This window comes from Phacochoerus africanus, chromosome 2, assembly GCF_016906955.1.
Source record: "Phacochoerus africanus isolate WHEZ1 chromosome 2, ROS_Pafr_v1, whole genome shotgun sequence".
In the NCBI taxonomy this organism is placed as follows: Eukaryota; Metazoa; Chordata; class Mammalia; order Artiodactyla; family Suidae; genus Phacochoerus; species Phacochoerus africanus.
Genome location: NC_062545.1, coordinates 30,181,779 through 30,205,341, shown reverse-complemented (window position 1 = coordinate 30,205,341; position 23,563 = coordinate 30,181,779). Strand labels below are relative to the sequence as shown.

General features: G+C 38.1%; 1 protein-coding gene across 6 annotated transcripts in view; it reads left to right on the top strand.

The window, feature by feature from the left end:
* Positions 1-23,257, top strand: part of EYA4 (EYA transcriptional coactivator and phosphatase 4) — a 312,569-nt gene extending 289,312 nt beyond the window's left edge. For all 6 annotated transcript variants that reach the window (XM_047758386.1, XM_047758377.1, XM_047758371.1 and 3 more), the window contains 7 exons: positions 858-947; positions 7,038-7,096; positions 7,204-7,364; positions 10,237-10,351; positions 15,027-15,148; positions 17,145-17,245; positions 20,640-23,257. In XM_047758386.1, the coding sequence (XP_047614342.1) occupies positions 858-947; positions 7,038-7,096; positions 7,204-7,364; positions 10,237-10,351; positions 15,027-15,148; positions 17,145-17,245; positions 20,640-20,720 (729 nt within the window). In that variant the 3' untranslated portion in view covers positions 20,721-23,257. The remainder of the gene's footprint in view (positions 1-857; positions 948-7,037; positions 7,097-7,203; positions 7,365-10,236; positions 10,352-15,026; positions 15,149-17,144; positions 17,246-20,639) is intronic.
* Positions 23,258-23,563: the final 306 nt, after the last annotated feature.

Genomic DNA, 23,563 nt, shown 5'->3' with positions numbered 1-23,563 from the left:
CCTCTATATGCCAGGCTTTCAACTGTAGTGAATTATGGTTAAGGTACCAACTCTGGTCTTGATTCTTGGCACCTTGCTGCTGTGTAATCTCTTAGTGTCTCTAAACAAAAATTGACACTTTGAGTTTTTTACTAATCCCCTTTCATTAAACTTCTAGATGTATATGTTTTATATTTATATATTCCTATGTTCCATTTACTGAATTTAATGCTCCTTTTCATCCTCCACCCTTTACTCTTCATCTCTAGTCAAGTACAGCTCAGATCATACTATACATATATTCAGATAAATATTGCCTGTTGATCAGAGGGCAATTAATAATGAAGTTGTGGTTCCGCCACGCTCTACCAGCTCTTCCTGACCCACCTCCAGAAAACATTGCCTGCTCAGGTCCTACAAACATGCAGGGTCTACTTTTATCTCTTTTCTACTTCTTATTTGTTGTCATTCTTAAAAGAAGGTCTTTTAAATAGATCTACTCCTTTCTCTAGTGTCCCCTCCAAGTACCTTTCTCAAAGGACTTCCCATGGAGTATATGTAAACTGAGTCCTGCGAACTAGCTTGCTATCTTCCTCCTCCTCTCATGAATCTATAGTTTTATGTGAAAATGTATCCAAGTCATCTTTCCATGCATATAAATTTCTATAAATTCACACATGTATCAGTATGTTTCATACATTTTAGATAAGCCTCTAGAAGGACTCCTTTCCAATAATTGGGAAATCTTTTGAATCTTAGATTAAAAATCCATACAGCCTCTCCATCTGTACCCCCTAATCCACTTGCACTTGAAATATTTTTCATAATAATGCTGGTTACCGAAACGCTCCTTCATTATATGTGTCTTTCCTTTTCAGGATCCTCCCATGGCTGTAACCCTTGGACTCCGAATGGAAGAGATGATTTTTAATCTTGCTGATACTCACTTATTTTTTAATGATTTAGAGGTAAGAATTTTCAAAGGTAAGAATAGTCGTCTCCAACTCTTAAAACTCTTAGATGGTTTCTATAGAGGCAGGTAACCTCAAAAAACAAACAAAAAGATAGAAATTTAGCTCAAGAGAACAGTAAAGTTCCTGTCAAGGGGAAACATTGTATATGCAAATAGAAATTAGAGCTAAATTGTGTTTTGAATGATGCATATGTACCGGCACATATTTAGAGCAAAAAATGTCCCCAAGAAAAAGAAGGTCTGCTTTGCTATCCCGTGCCATACACCCCTGTCCTCAGCTCCCAGTCCTTTTAGTATCTGAGCCACTACCCATTCCATCTTTGGAATCAGTATTAGCTTTTCCAGGATACTAAGCAGGATGCAATTTAGGTTAATTACTGCACCGTGGTCACAGATACTGCTCCTGGTGCTAACATGGATCATTACATTTTATAGATAATTTGAAACCTAATTCTAGACATTATCATTCCTCATTTCCTCCTCTTCTGAATAAAACCATGGGAGAACTATTTATATAGCACTTCTGACTGGTTTGTTGCATTTATTTTCTCTTTTTTCCTAATTTATCTTTCCATATCTAACCTCAGATGAAGAGAAAGCAAAAGCAGTAACAAAAAAATGAAAGAACCTAAGAAAAAGTAGCCTCTGGATAGCTGAATAAGTACTGAAATTAAGTATATAATCTGAGTGCTAGACATTCAGATGATGCCATTTGAAATAACTGAGTAGCTTGGGCACGGGGAAGAACTATCAAGCACAACTATGAAAGAGATTTCTCTTTCTTCTTTTTAAATGATCCTTTCAAATTAATTTTTTTATCTCACGGTTTCACAGTGAAATTAAAGGGTTTATCTACGATCACATGAATGAAGACGGAGATTATTATTACTGACTCCGCACCTTGTGCTTGATATTTTATATTGGGCTTTCCATTAATTAATCAACAACCTTTTGGAAGAACTATATTTATCACGTTATTTTGGTAGAGAAAGAGCTGTAAGGTCCAGCAGCATAAAATCCCATCTGTGGTTACCTGTTAGGTAGTCGAACTGGGAATTGAAACTCTGAAGTCTGTATGACTCCAGAACCCACACTCTGCCCCTATACCATGCTGAAATGTACAGACATGTGGGAGGAAGATAAGCCAAGTCAGTCAGCATCTTAAATACATTTTTTCAATTGATAAGGTCTTAAATTCAGTCTTAGTTACATTTGAGACATGAGTAAAAGATGTGCTCGTATAGCCCACAAATGTGTGTGTTCGAAATCTGTGTAATAGCATTTTCTTTCTTGTTCTCTCTGCAGTGAGTCACTGTTTTTACTAGATAATAAAATTTCAATTCTGTTGAAAGGGTTTTTTTTTTTTCTTTCTTTAATAGACATTGTGAAATATCAATATTCTTGGGCAAGTCTTCCAGCTTTTAGATAATAAGAAATAATCACTATTCTAAAACCTGATTTAAATTAATCCTGCTGCTTATTACTGTCTAGTGTATAGAATGATTTTGTACGTACATGATAACAGGAAACACACCTTAACCTCTTGGGAACTTGAATTTTGTATACACGTATGGTGATAACTGTGTAGGTTAGTTTTTCTGTTGGATAAGATGGATGAGTTTCATTCTAAAAAGAATTCGAAGGTTATTAGTCCTCTCAAACCTGTAAAACACCCAGAAAAGTAGTTTTATATGGTTTTATCCAAGTTTTATAGTTTTTATTTCATGCCATTTATTATTTTTTTACTAGAAATAAATGGAATAAATGATCCTTTAGCTTTTTTAGTGGCACATTAGAAGCCAGATGGAATAAATTTACCACCCAACCTCTAACAACACAAAAGTGAGAAAGTGAAAGTAGCACATGATGAATTTGAATATACCTTTAGCAAGTTCGACATGAATATTGGCACATCAGAAACATGTGGTCAGCTATGGCACTTTAAGAATTTTTATTTTGGATTAGATACTATATAAAATGTATCTTTAAAATACCCAACAGGATCTCTGGTAGGAATAGAAACTGAGAAAATACTGGTACTGACTTTCTCTTCTATGATTATAGCTTTTTAGCTGTGTTTTAGAACGTGATAAAAATTCCATCTGACTAACACTTAGTATCCAACAATATTGTACTGAATCAGTGAAGTGATTTAGTCTCTAAGTCGAAATTGACTGAATTCTCATACATGCACACACACTCATGCATACACATCCAGGTGAAGTGCCCAAGGAAACTCAAAGGCTTATACTAACTTAAGTGAGATAAACAAACATTAAAACTAATAAAATCTAAACAGTAGCTGTCAGAATTCCCACTGCAGTGAAGCGGATTAAGAATCTGGCTGTAGCAGCTTGGGTTGTTGCAGAGGCGGGTTTGATCCCTGTCCGGGCACAGTGGGTTAAAGGATGCAGCATTGGCTGCAGCTGTAGCTCAGATGCAACCCCTGCCTAGGAACTTCCATATGCTGTGAGTTTGGTCATCTATTTGAATAAATACATAAATAAATAATAAAAATGAAAAAAACAGTAGCTCTAGGAGTTTCTGTCGTGGCTCAGCGGAAACAAATCCAGCTAGTATCTGTGAGGACACAAATTCAATCCCTGGCCGTGCTCAGTAGCTTAAGGATCCAGTTGCCGAGAGCTGTGGCATAGGTCAGAGACGCAGCTCGGATCTGGCGTTGCTGTGGCTGTGGTGTAGACCTGCAGCTGTAGCTCTGGGGACCTCCATATACCGCAGGTGTGGCCCTAAAAAGACAAAAAAAAAAACCCACAAAAAACCAGTAGCTCTCAAAATCATTCAGTAAGGTTACATACATGCTCACCTCCTCTGCAGCTGATTTTGAAACTTTACTTTCTTCTAGTTTTTTAGCTCAGTAAACCTTTTACAAACAGTAATTATCATGAGCTTCATAACTAGTATTAAGCTATGTCTGCTTCTCCTGACAAAAGAGAATTTATCAAGAGGGTAACTTCATCAAAAGCCTATTATGGGCTTTTTTCCTTCGTGTACTTAAATCTCTCAGGGTTCCTTTTCTTAACCTAAAAATCTAATTTGAGACTCAAATCCTTCAATAGATATTGCAACACATGTAGTGGCAGCTGTTCTCACATAATTCCTTAAAAGTTACAAATTGAAATCCTTTTAATAGACACTTCACTACATCCTGTCCAACTGCAGAGAAGGCAAATGCTCTCACATCACTGCCCCTAAGAAGTGAGTGCTCTCCGTTTAAGTACAATGTTATTTCAGCTAAAATAACTTCCAGAGAAGAAAGCACCAGGGAGTTTGGGCCACACCACAGTGAGAGAAGACTTCTGTGGATTAAAACTGATAAAGATCAGTGACAAATTTGCAGTCACCTTATAAAACAAAGATTTTTAAGCATCAGGATTATTTCAAATGTTTAAGTTTTTACACTGAAATTTGTTAAAGCCAAAACATTACACTTATATTGTTTTTAATATTTTCGTTTTGGTCAAAATGATGCTTGCAAAGTTCCTCTGAGTGAAAGCTAATTGAAGAACAATTATTTAGAGTTTTCTAAAAATGTAAATGATCGAAGTTCAGGTTTCTTTCACTGGTCTATAATCTTCAGGCAAGGGTCCAGAGTCAACAAGCATAGTTAACTAGGCATAAATTTAAAGAGAAGTTCCATTTGGAAAAACCTCAAACATAACTTCAAATATGGAACTCATGGTCCGATAAGTTTGAAAGAACTGCTGTCCTCAGGGGTAAAACATACATATGGGGGCAAACTGTACCAATGAATCATTTGAGTGTAATACTGGAAATGTCAGAGAAACTTAGCTAAAAATTAGAATACGAGGATATTAAATATAGAAATTACTTCTAATTACCGGTGTAATTCACAAGAATCACTCACTTAATATCATTAGGTTATTATAAAAGAGAGTTATGAAATTATTTACATGATGAAAGATTTCAGAACCTCAGTGGAATCAGCAGCTTCACATTATGTCATTTCAATAGTGGCTTTAAGTTGGTCTTCATACTTACCATGAATGTCACCAGCTCAAAAAAGAAAGAACCCTTGTCATCTAGAACTACTGTGTTGCCTTGGTATTCTGGAAGAAGAACGTTTGTTTCCAACTTTCATGCTAACTGGTTAAATATCTCTTCACTCTCTCTTTTAGAGCCCAATTCAGAAGCTACTCAGGTCACATGCAGTACTTTTCCCAGAGAATTTTCTGGACGCATAATGCCTCTTTGGTTGAAGTTTGGGCTGTGCGCCTTTCAGTAAATACTCGGTCGTAATGGCGAAGACTGTAACTAAATGTCTGTCCTGAAGCCTCGCCTCATACTCTGCACTTTTCCCTGTCTTTCACTGGATATAAATACCTTCTTACAGTCCTTACCTACAGTGGTATTATTTTATATCACCATAACTTTGTGTTAGAAAATTTAAATGATTGTGGTAGTTCTGTCATGCACCACCTTTGTTTAGATTTCTGCCATTTATTCAAAAAGAATTGTTGAGTGGTTACTTTCTGCCAGCTTGTGCCTTAAGGGTGGGTACGTCTGGCTGACCCAAACACCCCCCTCAGAGGGCTTCCAGTCAGATTAACTTTTTGAGGCCCTTCCTTATTTATGAATATATTTATTCGGAAATCACTAAACCCACAATTAATGTACATCGCATGAACCTTTAAACTTAACTTGGTTGGCTTTCCAAGTTATGAACTAAAATTGTAGTGATTGAGCTACTCACGAAGTTTTATATTTTCAAAGCAATCCGAGCCCACTGATTTATCCTCAGACTGCAACAGGATCAGATATATTCAGTGTGAAAGGCTGGAGATGAGATAGGAAATATTTTGCTACCAGGTATTTCCAGGTCCTATTGATGATTATAAATAGTAACTGAGAAGCCTTTAGTTTGGCATTGTATTTTCAAATTTAATAATTTTTCCAAAATGATTTTGAATGATAAACACTATCTATATAGTCGGACTTTAGGAGTATGACCGGAATAATTTGAGGGGAACCAAAGAGACCTCAAAAGCTAAAGTATACTTATTCTGAGGTTGGTAAATACTAGGTGTTGAAGTGCTCTAACCATTCCACCTTCAGATCATGCACTCTTTCATTGAAACTTTGCGGATTATTTGAAAATAGAAAGTACTCTTAGAACAATAAAGAAAAATCGAATTCTTTTCCAGAAAAGTTACCATTTGTTCTGAGTACACTACAACTTAGGTCAGTTATGTGGGTGAATGCACCTAAAGTTTATTTTCCTCTGAATTTGTAGCACGTTGGAGTTAGGAAACCTTCATTGGTCCTCTTTTACTTTCAATATTCTTCTCTCCAGTTTGAACTACAACGAAAAATGTTGGCCTCAGTGGTTATTAGCTTTTTGCTGTGTTGAAGATCAAGACTTTTAAAATAACCTCAGCATGGTTCTTTCATGATATCACTGGCCCAGTAAAAAGCAGGAAGTCAATAGAAATCTTACAGGATACTGTCATCATCAAGCCTGTCTGCTGCTGCTCAACAAATAGTTGTTGGATAATGTGAGAAAAAGAACGTATATATGTATGTGTGACTGGGTCACTTTGCTGTACAGTAGACAACTGACAGAACACTGTAAACTAACTATAATGGAAAAAATAAAAATCATTTAAAAAATAAAATAAAATAGTTGTTGCTGCTCAAATAGTAACCACCCAAGGTGTTCAGACCAAAGAAGTTTTTAGTATCTTCTGGTAAGCTTTGCTTCCATACCTACGTTATGTACAACAGAAATGGCAGAACATGAGTGCCAATGGTTATTGTAAAGATTCAAAAGAGAATTCCTTGTCAATAATTTTAAGATTAAAATTCTTTTTTAGTTTACGCTGAAGAAAGCCACATGCCATATATTTTCAGGCCCCTTTCTACAGCCCGCTTCTGGATTAGATTTTCCGGAGTAGAAATGGTGCCATTTCCCAGCGTGAGAGGGTGGGATGAATGGGCAAATGCTGCCATCTGCTGGCCATGGCCTGATCAAATGGAAAGATGGCAGAAGCTTCAAACGTGGTGCCGGGCATCATTCGAACAACAACTTTTCCAATGTTTTTAACAGGAGTGTGATCAAGTTCACATAGATGATGTTTCCTCTGATGATAACGGGCAGGATTTAAGGTAAGCCACGCCTTTCAGTATGTTCTTTCCTACAGAAATTGAGCTGTGAAGTTTTGCACATGTAATTATTTCTTTTATTTCTTTTTAATGTATTTTGGGTGTTGCAGTACCTACAGTTTTGCAACTGATGGCTTCCATGCAGCTGCAAGTAGTGCAAACCTTTGTTTGCCAACAGGTGTAAGAGGAGGGGTTGACTGGATGAGGAAGTTGGCTTTTCGTTACAGAAGAGTAAAAGAATTATACAACACCTACAAGAACAATGTGGGAGGTATGTGTGGCTTTTAAAATCTAATTAAGGTACTGCAGATGGAGGTACCGTTTAAACTGTAGCTTTGAGTTTCATATTAGGGACTGACCTTCTTATGTAAAAGAAATGACCAGCTCATGCTGGATGACAGTGAGCCAGAATTTTTTAAGTGTCTTAGAGTTGGTGGGGGAAAAAAAAAGTCCAACTGCAAAATGAAACATGCAGCACTGTCAAAGGAATTGGGAATTCTTTGGGCCCAGATGTTTGGTCAAGATTAATAGCAGGACATTCGTTTTAGTTTTCTTCAGCTGGAACGCTCTCGTTGAAAACCAGACAGAGGAACTAACAGAGGCCATGGGAAGAAGACCTGTCTAAAGACAAGAGCCCCAGTCTTTGAAGCAGAGTTGTTAGCAATCATTACCTTTCTGGAATCCTATCAAAATTAAATACAAGTTAAATTTATCCTTTTAAAAATTGCATGTTGTCTGACAGTATATCCCAGTGTTTAACTATATCCTGGTTTTCAAAAGGTCAGATACTCTATAGGTAGCATCAACACTATTTTATACTCATTCATGTATTTCCAGTGGTATCAAAACTAAATTCTTGAATGTGCTTCTTGGTATAAGTTGATGATCTCTATTAGAATCAATTTTAGGTCACCAAGATCCTCCTAGGATTAGTTATGAGGTCCCTTAAGATTCTTCTCCCAGGACTTTTTGTTTGTTTTTCTTTTTTTTAAACAAAATGAAGGTTGGTGGAGAACCTTAATAAACCAGAATCTAAAATTGAGTAAAACATCTAAATACATTTGTGCATGCTATACATGCATATATTCACATGTGTGTCACAGAATACAGTATAGTAAATAAAGTTTTCATCTGTAGAGTATCTGTTACACACGCCTTACACATCATGACCGTGGGCTGTGTGTCCGTTTGCCTTGTATCCCCAGCACCTGGCTAGCCTTGGGGCATGTTAATAGACGCTCAGGAGAAACTCAGTAACTATAAGAGAGCAAAAACATGTAGAACCTTAGACAGTAATAATGTTGGAACCAAAACTGAGCTCAGATATAGAAAGCCTTCATTTATAAATAAAAGTATATATATAATATATATATTATTATATATTATATTGATATTATGTATTATATATGTTATATATAAGTATATGATAAGTATATATATAATATGTATATTATATTTTCTATATAAAAATAGGCTCCTACAGGCTACTGACTTGCCCATGGTTCTAGGCAGACAACTCAAGTTTCCTAATTTGTTCTCTCTACACAAGATTTTTGTAAAACTAAATAAGTAGATATTCTATTTAAAATCAATTGTGGGTAACAAGTTTAACTTTAATACATCCTATTGGTGGAGTTCCCGTCATGGCTCAGTGGTTAATGAATCCAACTAGAAACCATGAGTTTGCAGGTTCAATCCCTGGCCTTGCTCAGTGGGTTAAGGACCTGGCGTTGCTGTGCGCTGTGGTGTAGGTCATAGACGCGGCTTGGATCCCGAGATGCTGTGGCTCTGGCATAGGCTGGCAGCTACAGCTCCGATTAGACCCCTAGCCTGGCTGCAGGTGCGGCCCTAAAAAGACAATAAATAAATAAAATGAAATAAAATATCCTTTTGGGAAGTCTGATTAACTTTTATCATTCAGGCTTATCATTATTTCCCTTTTAGAGGGTATTACTATAAGTTTACTAAAAAATAATCTTACAGCTTAAAAAGTTTAAACAATGAGATATGAGTCCATTTTGTGATATATTAGCATCTCTTTATTGAAATAAAGACAAATGAGACTTGCTAGAAACTATAAATTTTGGTTAAAAATGATCCACCCTGGAGAGTTCCCATTGTGGCTCAGCAGAAAGGAAACTAACTAGAGTCTGTGAGGATGAAGTTTCGATCCCTGGCCTCACTCAGTGGGTTAAGGATCTGGCATTGCCGTGAGCTGTGGGGGTAGGTCACAGACGGGCTCGGATCCCATGTTGCTGTGGCTGTGGTGTAGGCTGGTGTCTACAGCTCTGATTTGACCCCTAGCCTGGGAATCTCCATATGCCATGGGTGTGACCCTAAAAAAAAAAAAAAAAAGACAAAAAAGTTTATCCACCTATATCTGTACTCGCACTAGTCTACAATATGATTTTAAGTAAGACACATTCATTTCATAGATTTACATGATCTCGTTTTATCATGAAAGCAAAGGCTTTTTAAATAAAAAGTTAGTGTGCCTACTTATTCTAACATCAGTATAGTTTTCAATATCTTCTATAGCTGTGTCTTAGGCTTTAGCATTGTGAACAAAATTCTTAACTTCTTTTAACAAAACAAATTATTTCTGATAACTTTAGCCCTAATATTAGAAACACATTCTAGAAGTTTCTATAGCTATGTGATAAAGTCATTTTTGTTTCAAAGTGATAATGGTTAGGATTATTTGAAAACTAAGCATTAATCAGACAGCCAAAATATTTAAGGTTTGTATCCCTAGGCTCTTAGACCCCAAACCCTCCTCTAGACCTGTTCTGTCTTCTGGAGTGGGACCCAGGAAGGGGAGTTGTCAAAGTCCTCAGGTGATTGGCATCCACTGTGCCAGATTCTGGGACCAGAGAGGGCAGACCGTGATCCACTCTTTGATGGTTATAGCCCCAATTTTTACCCAGAACTTGACACATAGAACTTGTTCGGTACCTGTTTGTGGAATCAGTAGATGGATAATCAATTCCGAAATGAGGGATCAGGATTGATAATCAATCTCTGTCTTCATTTTTGGTATCGGCGGGAATAAAATTAATCTGTAGTAGACAGAAGGGAGACCAAACTAGGCGTCCCTGAAAAATGTTCATCTCTTGACTCTGCCCTGCTTTTCCGTGTTGCAGGACTCCTTGGCCCCGCCAAGAGAGATGCATGGCTGCAGTTGAGGGCTGAGATCGAAGGTCTGACCGACTCCTGGCTAACAAATGCACTTAAATCTTTATCAATTATTAGTACTAGGTAAGTGGTATTGCTGAAATTTCCATATTTATTTCATTGAAGATGTAGCATATATAAAAATGCTTTAATTTCCAGACTGTTATAGAATTTGAAGGGATCTGACAATTCACTCTGTGTGTGTGTGTGTGTGTGTGTGTGTGTGTGTGTGTGTTGGGATGGAGTAGGGGGTGTTGCTGCTTCTCAGAATGATGAGGAGATTCCATCTCTTTAGCCTTCTCTTCTAATAACCCCTGATAAACCCATGGGAATGTCATTTGACTTTTAATTAAAAAAAGAAATACTCTGTTGGTGCCAAAGTGTAGGAGATGCTGGCAGAAAAACAAACAAAAAGCAACCCAACAAATACTGTTTCTGCAGTGAGGGCATGTTTTTAAATCTCTTAGGCCATTATAATATGTATAATTTAAATATATCACAGTAGAAGAGAAAGCACCTGAAAATCTTGTGACCTTTATGTTGTTTGAACTAAACAGTGAAATGCTTGTTAGTATAGATAATAGAATTGAAAAGTCTTAACCAGGTGAACAACATGTGCTGTAAATGCTAGTTAATAAAATAATGTGAATAACCAGCAAATAATATAGATCTGGCAAATAATAGCCAGTAGGGTGGGAATGAATCTTTGGACTACCCTATTCCTTTGTTTTATTTCCAAGTTGGATGGATAAGTAAAACCAGGCTTAGAAAATGTATGAGTAACACAGAGTTCAGAGAAAAGTTAATATTTGGACTGATGGAATCAAGATACAGAGAAACCCTACCAGAGTAAAAGGAGAGTCTAATATTCAGAACATGAAAGTAAACAAGTCCCAAATCCGACACATGGCTTCTAGCCCTGCGTCGTAAACAGCCACTCCATTGATAGCAGTGATAGCAGCGAGTCCAAATGGATACTTAGGCAGCAGGTTCTTGGGTCAGGCCAGGGAAGCAGAACAGAGTCTGTTGCTCAGTTCTGGCACCTCGTTCCCACAGGGGCTGTGACATATTTGAAACATCTTGTGTCCAGCAAAGTGGCCAGAAGGGTTTAGGCTGTGGAAACCATATGAGAGGAGCAGTTGGAGGGAGAAACCAAGAGGTTTAGTCTGCAAAAGAGCCATGTGTGCAAGTTACCGATTTCAACTGTTGGAGGTGTTCTGCTGAAAATAAAATACGTTTCTCTCTGGGTCTGGAAAGGAGACACTTAGTCCCAGTGCCCAGTGAGTAGGAATCCTAGGAAGGGAGGCACTGGCTCCATGTAGAAAGAATTGTCTGTTTTGTTTTATTTTATTTTATTTGTCTTTTTGCCTTTTCTAGGGCCGCACCTGAGGCATATGGAGGTCCCAGACTAGGGGTCTAATCGGAGCCGTAGCTGCCGGCCTATGTCAGAGACCCAGCAACACAGGATCCGAGCTGGGTCTGCGACCTTCACCACAGCTCACAGCAACGCCGGATCCTTAACCCACTGAGCAAGGCCAGGGATTGAACCCACAACCTTATGGTTCCTAGTCGGATTTGTTAACCACTGAGCCACAATGGGAACTCCAGCATTGTCTGTTTTTAAATGGTGTTTGCTGCCTTGTGATCTCTGTCACTGGTGATGTGGAGACCAGAGGGCAGGGAGGCTGGGATATGAGGACTCCAGCACCTGAAATAGTGTGTAAAATGTACAAAGTGCATTCACTCTTTCTGAAAGAGTTCTCCTAGATGGGTAAAAACCAAAGGTTATTATATTGTTAAATTGGTCATCTATGCGTTACCCATAATATGTTATACAGAGATTATTATTACACATGTGGCCTTAAAGCAACTACATGGTATGTGATTTTAATCAGTTAACCAATCCATCAATGACAAGGAAAGGAAGTAAAAAAATAAGTCATTACACATTGAAGTTCCCAGGCTAGGGGTTGAATCTGAACTGTAGCCACTGGCCTACACCACAGCCACAGCAATGCCCAGATCCTTAACCCACTGATCAGGGTCAAGGATCGAACCGGCATCCTCATGGATGCTAGTTGGATTCATTACTTCATTACAACTAGCACATTGGAACTCCCACACTGAAGTTTTAAGTGCCATGAAACTTACCAAGTTATCCATATGTATTTATTACCTTATTGGTAAATTTCATAAAACATCTAGGATATCGGTAAAGCAGATGCTTATACCAAACATTGCTAAATTCTGTATCAGAACCTGTAACAGAGTATGTGCCCTTTGGTTCTAATTCTCCTTCTATGAATATAAAGGACATCTGTGTAAGAAAAAATTTATATGTAAGGTTGCATTGTTTACAATACTAAGAAACCAAAAGACATCTAAATGACTAAACTTAACTTTAAAAATCGTGGCACCATCAAAAGATAGAGTAGTTTGCACACATTATTTTGTATTCAGAAAGGGAGAATAATGGACAATATGACATAAATAAATAGGCTTATGATGTAAACAAATGAAAAAAGTAAAATACAAAATTATATGTATAGTATGATCCTCATGAGAAAATCTGTATGTAAATTGAAGCTAAAAGTAAATGCACAAAATGAGGGGAACAGTTAATCATCTCTGGATGGTTAAATAATTTGTGCTTTTCATTTTCTTCTTTATATCTGTCTGTATTTCATAAATGTTTATATATGCAATTTATAAGTATGTGCAATGTTTGCAATTAAAAAATTATAATGCATTATAAATTGCATATAAATATATGGAATGTATGCAGTTTACAAATATATGCAGTGTTTGCAATTAAAAAAGGAATGACTGTACAGCAGAAATTGGCACACATTGTAAATCAACTCTACTTTAATAAAAAAGAAATAACTCCAGATACCACACAGAGTGAGTGGAGAAGCTAGATTTCAAAACTACATCTCTAAACTTAAAAAGCCTGTGCTTTGTTTTATTCCACCATGTTTTCATTCCGTAACATCTGTCTGTATGTGACACTACGTAACATCTTGTATGATGCATCTAAGGAAGCTAAAGCATAATATGAGGTGTACTAGGGGCTAAGCATAGGTACATACCCATGAGAAGCCAGCACTCAACTTGCTCTTTGAAGTTGCCCTTAAGGCCAGTTTTCTGGAAATCAATCTGCATAATTTTATTTTTATCTTTTTTTTTTTTCACTTTGTAGGGCTGCACCCACGGCATATGGAGGTTCCCAGGCTAGGGGTCTAATCAGAGCTGTAGCCGATAGCCTGCGCCAGAGCCACAGCAACACGGGATCTGAGCCACGTCTGCGACCTACACCACAACTCATGGCAATGCCGGATCCTTGACCCACTGAGCAAGGCCAGGGATGGAACCTGCAACCTCATGGTTCCTAGTCAGATTCATTAATCACGGAGCCACGACAGGAACTCCCCAGTCTGCATAATTTTAAAGAGTATTTTATGGGCCCTCACAAATGTGTATTAAAGACCCGTAGAGAAGGGTGCATAGGTATATGCCTTCTGAGTCCCAATTTCATGTGTGTGGTTCGAGTCCCACCATATAGGACAGCTCAAATACCACATCTAAGAATAATACTCACTTTCTTGGTGTTTCTTTTATCTAACACCCCTTCTCTCCCCATCCCACCCCCACTGCCATGAAGGAAATAGCTGTAAATTGCAGAATGGGAGATTCTCAGTCTCAAAGGGTAGGGTTTTTGTAGATGAATCACAACAGGGCCCATTAAATGCAGTTTGCCCTTGGTGGTTGAGAAGGAGATTCAGGGATTCAATAGGGATTGTTCTCAATAGGGATCCTCTCCTATTTTACTTCTTCAGGGTCCACCACTGTGTCAGTCCCTTGATTGGGACTCTTCTGGGCTGTTTCTTAAACGAAATCTCAAAACTCCTCTTACCCATCTCATCACCTCCTTCCTGCCTATGTCCCCTACTTTCCCAAGCTCCAAAAACTCTAGGACATGGAGCCCCATCACCCTAAAAGATACCTGATCTGCATCAAATAACAAAGTCCCTTGCAACCCTTTGTGCAAATTTTATGTTGATCTGCGTACTTGTAAAGCTTAGAGCTAAGCCATGCCTCTCCTCTAAAACCTTTCCATGATGGCTGCTGGCCAAGGTAGGTATCCTTCTGTGAGATTGCATAGGGAACTGAGGTTTTCGTTATAGAACTCTTTTTTTTTTTTTTTGGTCTTTTTGCCTTTTCTAGGGCCGCTTCCTCGGCATATGGAGATTCCCAGGCTAGGGGTCCAATCAGAGCTGTAGCCACCAGTCTACACCAGAGCCACAGCAACACGGGATCCAAGCCGTGTCTGCAACCTACACCACAGCTCACGGCAACGCCGGATCATTAACCCACTGAGCAAGGGCAGGGACCGAACCTGCAACTTCATGGTTCCTAGTCGGATTCGTTAACTACTGTGCCGCAAAGGGAACTCCAGAACTCATTTCTTATCAAGGGGTCCATTTAGTCTCTCTCCCCATCTAGCTGGTGACCTGGGTGGGAGCACCAATTTGTGTTTGCTTATTTTCCTTCACTTCATTTTGCAATGTATTCCTAGCATCTGGCATTGTGCCTGCCAGGTCTTAGGCACCATAAATAACTCTTGAATATTGAAAGGTTAGCTTATCAGGGGCCGTTAGTTATGGAATTGAGAGACTGCAGTGATGATTTAAAATCCGTGCCATTAGAAGTTATTTAGTATTAGAAAACAAATATCCCTATTTCTTCCCCATCTTAGGAGTAACTGCGTAAACGTCTTGGTAACAACAACCCAACTGATCCCAGCGCTTGCAAAGGTTCTACTTTATAGTCTAGGAGGTGCTTTTCCCATTGAGAATATTTACAGTGCAACGAAAATAGGTAAGAAAATTATTTGTAACTGTATGAAATATGTTCACATCTGTGTTTAAGGAGATTTTCTTTAATTTTTTTTTTTCGTAATGTGTCTCTCTGCATGGTTCCTTCTTCTATCCATTTTGGATAATACTCAGATAACAAAGTGCCGTGAAATTCTTCATACATGTGCAAAATTTATGAAACCTGTTGCCTATGAAATTCTGAACTCAGTATCTGGATAGTTCTACGCACACATAGATATATGTATATATATTTCATTATGGTACAGTTATCTAAATAGTAGACAGTATCTCTAGCCATAGTATTTACTATTTTAATTAATATATTATATGGTGTTACACCCTTGCATATGCAGTAATCTAGATCTAAGATAAAGACGTTGTTTTGGCATTATAGGAGAGTGTCATGGATTGAACTAGCATCTTTCGTTCCAGAAAAAATAACTTGATGAATTAGAAAACATAATCAGAGCCTTCATAACACATGACTGGTTGGAAATCCACATTTGCAAAAATGTTCAGTATCCATCAGAGAACTACAACCTTGTTTATTTAGCTCATAGCTATCTGTGGAGCCATCTTTGACTTTAAGTGCCTTTCAGAGCCTGAGACATCTAATAAACTTTCAAAAACAAAACTTCATCAACTTCTGGCATCTTGAAAGAGTTAAAAGAAAACAGCTCGTTTATTCCACTGTCTGTCAAGGAAATGGCCAGGGAAATAGATGGGTTGCATGATGTGCCCCGAAGGTCAACAGACTTAGGCTCTGGGACCTTGACAAGAGTTCAGAATCCTAAAATCCCCTACCAAAAACAACCTGCCAGTGCCTTGCAGAATTCTGGTATTGGCACAGGCAAAAAGAGCCCCCAGTTGCAGCTGTTTGGGGAATACAGTTAAAGAGAGTCAGGCTTGCATAAAGGAAGTTCTTCATTGTGCTAAACAATGCACTTCAGAGCCCTGATACCAGTCTCATTCATTTTTTACATAAATGTGTGTATTTATGCTGGCAGGATTAATATATCGAGCCTGAGTTTGCTTTTTACACAAGCATGAACATTCCCTCTTGTCACAACAGCATTATTATTTCTTATTGGCCAAATTGTTCCTTATCTTTAATCTGAAAAAAAAAATCATTTTCATTTTTTTCCTTTAAGCGAGTATTTTTTGACGTTCTGAACTCTCAGGGTAAGATGAAAATGCAATAGTAGCCATGACTGCATTCTGGGAATGAAATTCAGAGAATCATGCCAGTGTTGTAAACACAAAGAACGTGTAGAAGTTCCACGGTGTTATTCCCATAGTGTAATCAGAGGATACTCGTGTCACCCGTGCTGTGACCCAAGCAAACAGCACCCTTAGTACAATTCATCTGAGCAGACTAGCTCCCAGCGACTTGAAGAAAGGAATTGTTTATCAAGGTAAATCCATATCTTAGTGTTCCCTCTTTAATTCTAGGTGGACCTTCAATGTTTCACAGTAATATTTTTAGCTGACTTGTCTACACTACTTAAAATAAACCAGATAAAATTGATATGTATAAATTACACAAAAAATGTAAAGACTGATCGTTGCTTGTAAAGTTGTCCTGATATTCTTTTGGAAGAATCAAAGATACGAAGATTTTCTCTGGATCAAATGCTTAACCCTCCTGACTTTTTTGGGAGTGTGAAACACATCCATTTAATAATCTGTCCCAAGGAAAGACTTACAACCGTCAACCATTATTTGTTGACTTCATAAACCCAGAGTTTGCAAGCTAGTTTAAGTGATTGATGTTCGAGAGAAAGTAACTTAACACTTTATGAATCTTTAGGTTAATGAATGCAATGGCTGGAAGAATAAGCAGTGCATTGTTTTTCAGGCAAGGAAAGCTGTTTTGAGCGTATAGTGTCCAGATTTGGCACTAACATAACTTATGTTGTGATTGGAGATGGCCGAGATGAGGAGCATGCCGCTAACCAGGTAACTTCGCTCTGAACTTTATCTTGTTTATCTTCCAGGAAAAGAAAGTTGCTTTGAACGAATAATGCAAAGGTTTGGCAGAAAAGTAGTATATGTTGTAATTGGGGATGGTGTAGAAGAAGAACAGGCAGCAAAAAAGGTAACCTGTTTCAAACAATGTTGGTGTGATCCTCCTAATGCAAGCTTTTTTGTTTGCATTCCTGTAGTTTGGCCCAATGGCAGCTTGACAAATGATTTAAATTTATAGATGCCAAGCAGTAAGCGCATGAGAAGGTTAATACTTACATTCAAATAAACCATTTGGAGTCTAGCATTTTTTTGCCTGAAACTTCCTAGGAAATGTAGGAGAATTTAGTTATGTTTTCATGTGCGTGTTTCTGAGTGTATGTAATACACACAGATGTAAGAAGACGGGGGGAAAAAACATGTTTAAGCACATGAAATTCAGCAAGACTACCAAGCTTCATGAGCTCTACAGAAAATCATGTGAATGGCTCCATTCTTACCTTTTTCCCCATCCATCATCCCCAATCCCATATGGTCCTTGCGAATACCTAGTAGTAATTGTGCCCCGTGATGATAAATGCTGAGGGTGGCTTTAATAGCTGAAGAAGAAAACTGTTGCTAGAGAATTTAGTAAGTACTATTGGAATGGGATATGTTATTCAAATCCTTTTGTGCCAACTTGTAAAGATTTAGAGGCAGTGTGCCTTACGTCTTCTAGAAGAGTGTTACCTGTTTTGAGTCATTGGTACTCAGCCAAGCAGCTGGCTTCAGATGTATTCAGAAGATATCGTAGGCTCTAGGTATTTAATTCAGCCCGTATTTCTGAAGAAGTCAAAGCAATTAAAAAATCATGAAATGATTGGTCCAGCATCAAAAGGGGAATAATATCAAGATTGGCCCTGATACCAGAATGTCAGTTAATACAACACAGATATCTACTCCTTCTTTCACTGAATGACAGCAGAAATATCATCTAGCCAGGACAAAAGTGATGTACTTTATAAAACAAAAGGAAAATGATGAATTATATCAATGTACAAGGCCATATCAGCATATATTGTTTTACATAGATAGAATATCCTCCTTATGATCCTGAGGGATTTCAAACAGCCATCTAATAAAGCCTTCACTAAACACTTACATGTGCAGAGTATTTACCTGATTTCTGCCCCCCCCCAAAAAAAGCCAACATAAACAGTGTCCTAGGTGAGTTTATAGTGATACTAGAAATATAACAGAAATATTTGTGTTTTGTAGTCAGTTCAAATCCAACAAAATAGAGAAAGAGCTTCCATTTTAGGTTTGGTGAAGCATCGGAAGCCCTTCTTGAAATTCTCCAGGCTTTTGCATAACTTTAAGGGTTGGTGCAGACTCAGCCTCCCACAGCACACCTCTGTCTTAACTAGCAGCCCCAGTGACCCAAGATGGCACACTGGCTCCAAGGACGTTCTGTATGAGGTCAGGGATGTAGCCTCAAGAAATACAGCTTTCTTAACTGGCTGCCACTTGAAATCCTTCCGGTTGCACACAGGTGAATATGTTTCAGAGTTTGTCAGTGTCTGGAGTCCATGTTGTTTCAGTTTTTTAATATCTGCACCATCATTACACATAACCACGAGCAGTAAATGCAGTCACCGTGGCAGGCATTTGACATCTTTTAACCTCTGTGAAATGTACACGTCTGGGTCAGGACTAATAGAACTCATTTCTCCAAACCAGAAACAGTATAAAATTAAAACTTATAAAATCTACCCCACTTATCCATGGCATGAAAACTAGACTTGGTGTATCAGTTGCCGTACCTTTTGCTTTAAACCCAAAACTTCAGGAGAAAAAGGCATGACTCCAAGTGGATAAGAATCTCGGTTAGAATGCTACTTCCAAATGGTTGTTTATGTAGTTCGGTTTTGGTGATGGTGAAAGCTTATAATTCTATTTTGAAACACAGGTGGTTGGTTTCTCTCGTATCCAGAATGCATGCTTTTCTTTGGACGTAGCTGTAATCGCATGTGCAGAAATATAAAGTACTATTTTGTTGTTACAAATAGATCTGAGCTGAATTTTAAAAAAGTTACTTCTAAGTGAATTTCATGCTTTAATCAGACACAAAAGCATAGTTTTTTAATAAGCCTAAGAAATTTTCAAATTTTATTCCCCTGCAGAAATATATGATGTTAACCATATTTGTAATTTTAAATTTTTTGAAAGCCACATTAAAAACAAAGTAAAGGAGTTCCCTGGTGGCTTACCAGGTTAAGGATCCAGCATTGTCACTACTATGGCTTGGGTCACTGCTGTGGTGAGGGTTTGATCCCTGGCCAGGGAATTTCTGTGTGCTGTGGGCGTGGCCAAAAAAGAAAAAGAAAAAGAAACAGGTAGAATTAATTCTGGTAATACACTGTAGCCATGCACTCGAACTATTACTGTCTCAACACCTAATTACTGTGATATTTACATATTTTTGAAATTCAGTATGTATTTTGAACTGGACTTGCCACATATCATGTGTTTGGTAGCCACATTGGGGTAGTGGCTACTTTATTAGCCAGTAAAAAAAAACCTGTACAACAATAGTAATGATTATTTATTCATTTTTATAATGAAGTCTTTTTGATGTTACATGTATACCTATCTTAATTATACATATAATATAGATTCTATATCATCAGCCCAAACTTACAAATAAATTTTTGTTCATCGCTCCAGGTCATTACTTCTTTTTTTCATTATTGTCCACCATGAGGTATTTTTAGACACTTTTTTCCTAATCACCACCCCTCATGAAATTTTAATACCACACATATACTAGATACTGGTATATCTTTGGGGAGCCACAAACCATTGTGACATCTAAGAATTCTTTCCCCACGAGCATGCATTTTTGCGGTGGTATCTCCCCCATTGAGCATGCGTGCCTCAGTGCTTCTGCGCCGTCCCACACCGAGGAGATAAATCAAGTCCACTCTACTGGCTTCAGTCATTACTTACCCCAGACAAGAAAGAAACTTGATCACCCCCTCCCTTTTTTTTTTCCTACCTTATATAGTCCAGCTTCAAATTATTCTTTATGTAGAAAGGAATTCACCCTCTTCCTCTCGAATAGACAGAAAGCCTTGGATTTAGAAAGTTTATCATGTTTCAATTTTTATTTATAACCGAAAGATAGACCGTAAGGAGTGATGTAGTGACTAAAACTTGCTTTTCCTCTGGCCACAAAGGATTTGGATGCTCAGCTTGCTCTCCCAGATGCTGATATTAGGGATGAGCCTTTCCAAAAATAAGTATTAAACTACTTGAGCAGCCTCATGATTACCTTTTATTACCACTAAAATCCAGTTCAGATCTATTTCTCTGTTGTTTGGGCAACACCACATGGATGCTACCAAGCCTTCCGATATGATCCTCCCTCCCTTGAACTTGGGTAGACTACACATCCCTGTGTGTACGGCTGCTTCGCGGATGCAATAGTTATGATTTCTCTCCATTCCTTCTTCTCTCTCCCATCCCTCTTTCTCTTCACCACACAGCACAACATGCCCTTCTGGAGGATATCAAGTCACTCAGACCTCTTGGCTCTACATCAAGCACTGGAATTAGAGTATTTGTAACTGTGTTCTCTAGCGGGAGATCCTTTTTATATATATATATATTTCAAGTACACTGAATTTTTATGTGTGATGCAATGCCTCTGGCTTTACACATATAAATTGTCTTAAAGGATGAAATCATATTTGGAATGAGAATTCCAGAAGGAAGAATTCAGATTGCTGAACGGAATTAAACATTAGTGCTACAGAAAGGAAGCTCTATGGTCTTATATTTACAACACTTTCATGGTTAAAAAAAATATATATATCTGTGGAGGTCGCTGGTCCACACCGACTGAATCCTGACTGGAATGAACAACTTTAGCAAAGAACTCTTACTCTGGCAAAGCACCAACACAGGCTCCATCTGACAAGGTTCAACAACATTCCTCAAAAATGGGAGATCTTCTCAGCCCTGAGGTTTGAATCTGACGTTAGCCTACCTAGCCCAGAAAATCTGAATTGGAATGCACTCAGACTGTGTAAGGACAATCCGATCTAGACCTGTAATTTGTGTAAATTATTGAGGAAAATAATTTACTGTGACTTTGTTAGCAGCTGACTTTGAAAGTGGATGCAATTTTTCTTTCATTTGTGGGGGAGGGGCGTGGGGGGAGGAAACGGGAATCTAATAATGTCTCTCTTTTTTAAGTTTGGTAAACAGAATGTTCATACTGATGTGTCGTGCCTTAAAGACAAGACAGTGTTTGTGTGTTACAATGTAACTTTGGTTAAAAATCTCTGTAGATAATGAAAAGCAAAAACCTTTGTGATCACTCTTAACAATGACCAAATTTAAAATTCAAGCTATCAAAGCTTAATCATGCACCGGCAAGAAACGGAGTATTTGTTGCGATAAGAAAACCGTAACAATAAAGGGAAGCTTGTGGTTTATTTGGGTTCTTAATAATTCCAATAATTGTATGAGGCAACTATTTGTGCATCCAACCAGAAGCAGAAGGTTTGGGAAAGACTGTGGGACCTTGACTTAGAAAGTGAAATGTATGTTGAAGCCTCAATTACCTGTTCTACAGTTTTACTGAGGAAAACTAAGAGCCATATTCATGATGACTTATTACTATTTGGAGTTTGATTTTTGACATGTGTAAGTTGTGTAGAGGAAAATATTCTGATGAAACTCCTAAGCAAATATCACCCAAACTTTCTTAGACTATCCATGAACGTGGCTTAAAATTCACAAAGTTAAAGGCTTTTATTCCCAAGGCCATTGCAAAAATGAAGTGTCATCAGTAGTGGAAAGCGAATGCCCTAGATGATTTCCAAGAAAAGAAGTGAATTAGTGAAAATTTTACCTAGACTATCTTCATAAAATAAGTTAACAAGTGGACTTGATCTTGGCAGCCTTACTGAGGTTTGATTCTCCATCCTCACACCTGAATCCAGTTTCTCTCCACTCTAGACCTGTGTACCTTAGTTTCTGCCTGTGCCGTTACTGCACAATGGACTTCATTCATTGCGAGGAGAGCCTGTCATCGTTGTGTTTGCATGTTTTTTTTTTTTTTCTTGGTGTGTAGCCCATGTTAGGAACACGATACTGGTTCTCCTGTCATTTTGTATGACATGATTTCCCTTGTGGAAATTTAAGACTTTATGATCTAGGAGTGTTTTGATGGTGTCTACACCTGCAGTTCTGTGTTTAAAATGTCACAACGTGGTACCTGGAGTCCAACTACTAGGCAGTGCTCCCAGCCAGAGACTGGTCCATGATTACCCATCATCTCAGGCTTTGGTAGCTCCCATCAGAGCAGTTCTCTGTACACTGATCACAGCATGTGCTATGGAAATGTGATTTTATTTTCCAAACTATAAACTTGTATTCCTCTACTGTCCACTAAGGCCGTGTTTACATTAGGCAGGAAGAAATTGAGATCAAATTTTGCACATTTTAAGATTGTGATTTCATTACATACAAACCTTAAACTTATTCTTTAAATATTGTAGCATTTGGCTACCTCTGCTCCAGGTACTGTTGCAGACAAATTAAGATTGGGATACTGCTGCTATTACTACTACTACTAATAAAAATAATCATAATAATAAATCTTACATTTCAGTTGGCCTTTAGCTTGAAAATAGTAGTTTAAAAAAACTAAAGCGCTGCATTGATTATCCATACATCATTCTGTTTTGTGCACTAAAACCTTAAATGTTTATTACTGTGAGTAAAACAAAAGTATCTTTACTGTAGAGCCAATTTCTTTAAGTGATAGAATTTTGACGTCACATCTAAATTGTAAATTATTTTTCATGTCAAACAAGCAAGGCTTCTTATGCTGCTCAACCTGCAGGTACAGAAAAGAATAGCCCTTCACAGGGCACAGAGAAGGGTCACTGATTGTATCACCAGAGCTATTTCTCACAGATCTCCTCTGATGATGTGTTCAGAAGAGGCTGCCAGTGTTAACACCTTGTCTGGCACAACGGTGGTGCAGCTAGGGAGCCCACATCACTGTTTGCCAGGTGGCTTTGAGCATGCTCAAGACGAGGACGCGTCCCCTTCCCACCTTCGGAACCCAGGATCCTCTTCCTGTCTGATCTGAAAAAGAATAAAATCAATCAACAAACAAAAAAGCCCTTTTGGGCCCTTCCCACATTCTGTCAACATATAGAATATTGTGCCTTACAGTAAACCAATTTGAAAACTGTTCCTTCACAGTTTCAGTTTGTCCGAAAATTGGTGTATCACCAGGACAGATAACCACCTTGTGTTGCACCAGAAAAACAGCAGAAAAGGTGGCCTGCCTACAGTAGGGTAACAGAAGAGATTAAGTCACTCTTAATCTATGTGCAAAGATTTGTCAGTCAAATTCAGAGACAAAAACATATTTTAGTATCATGCCGTT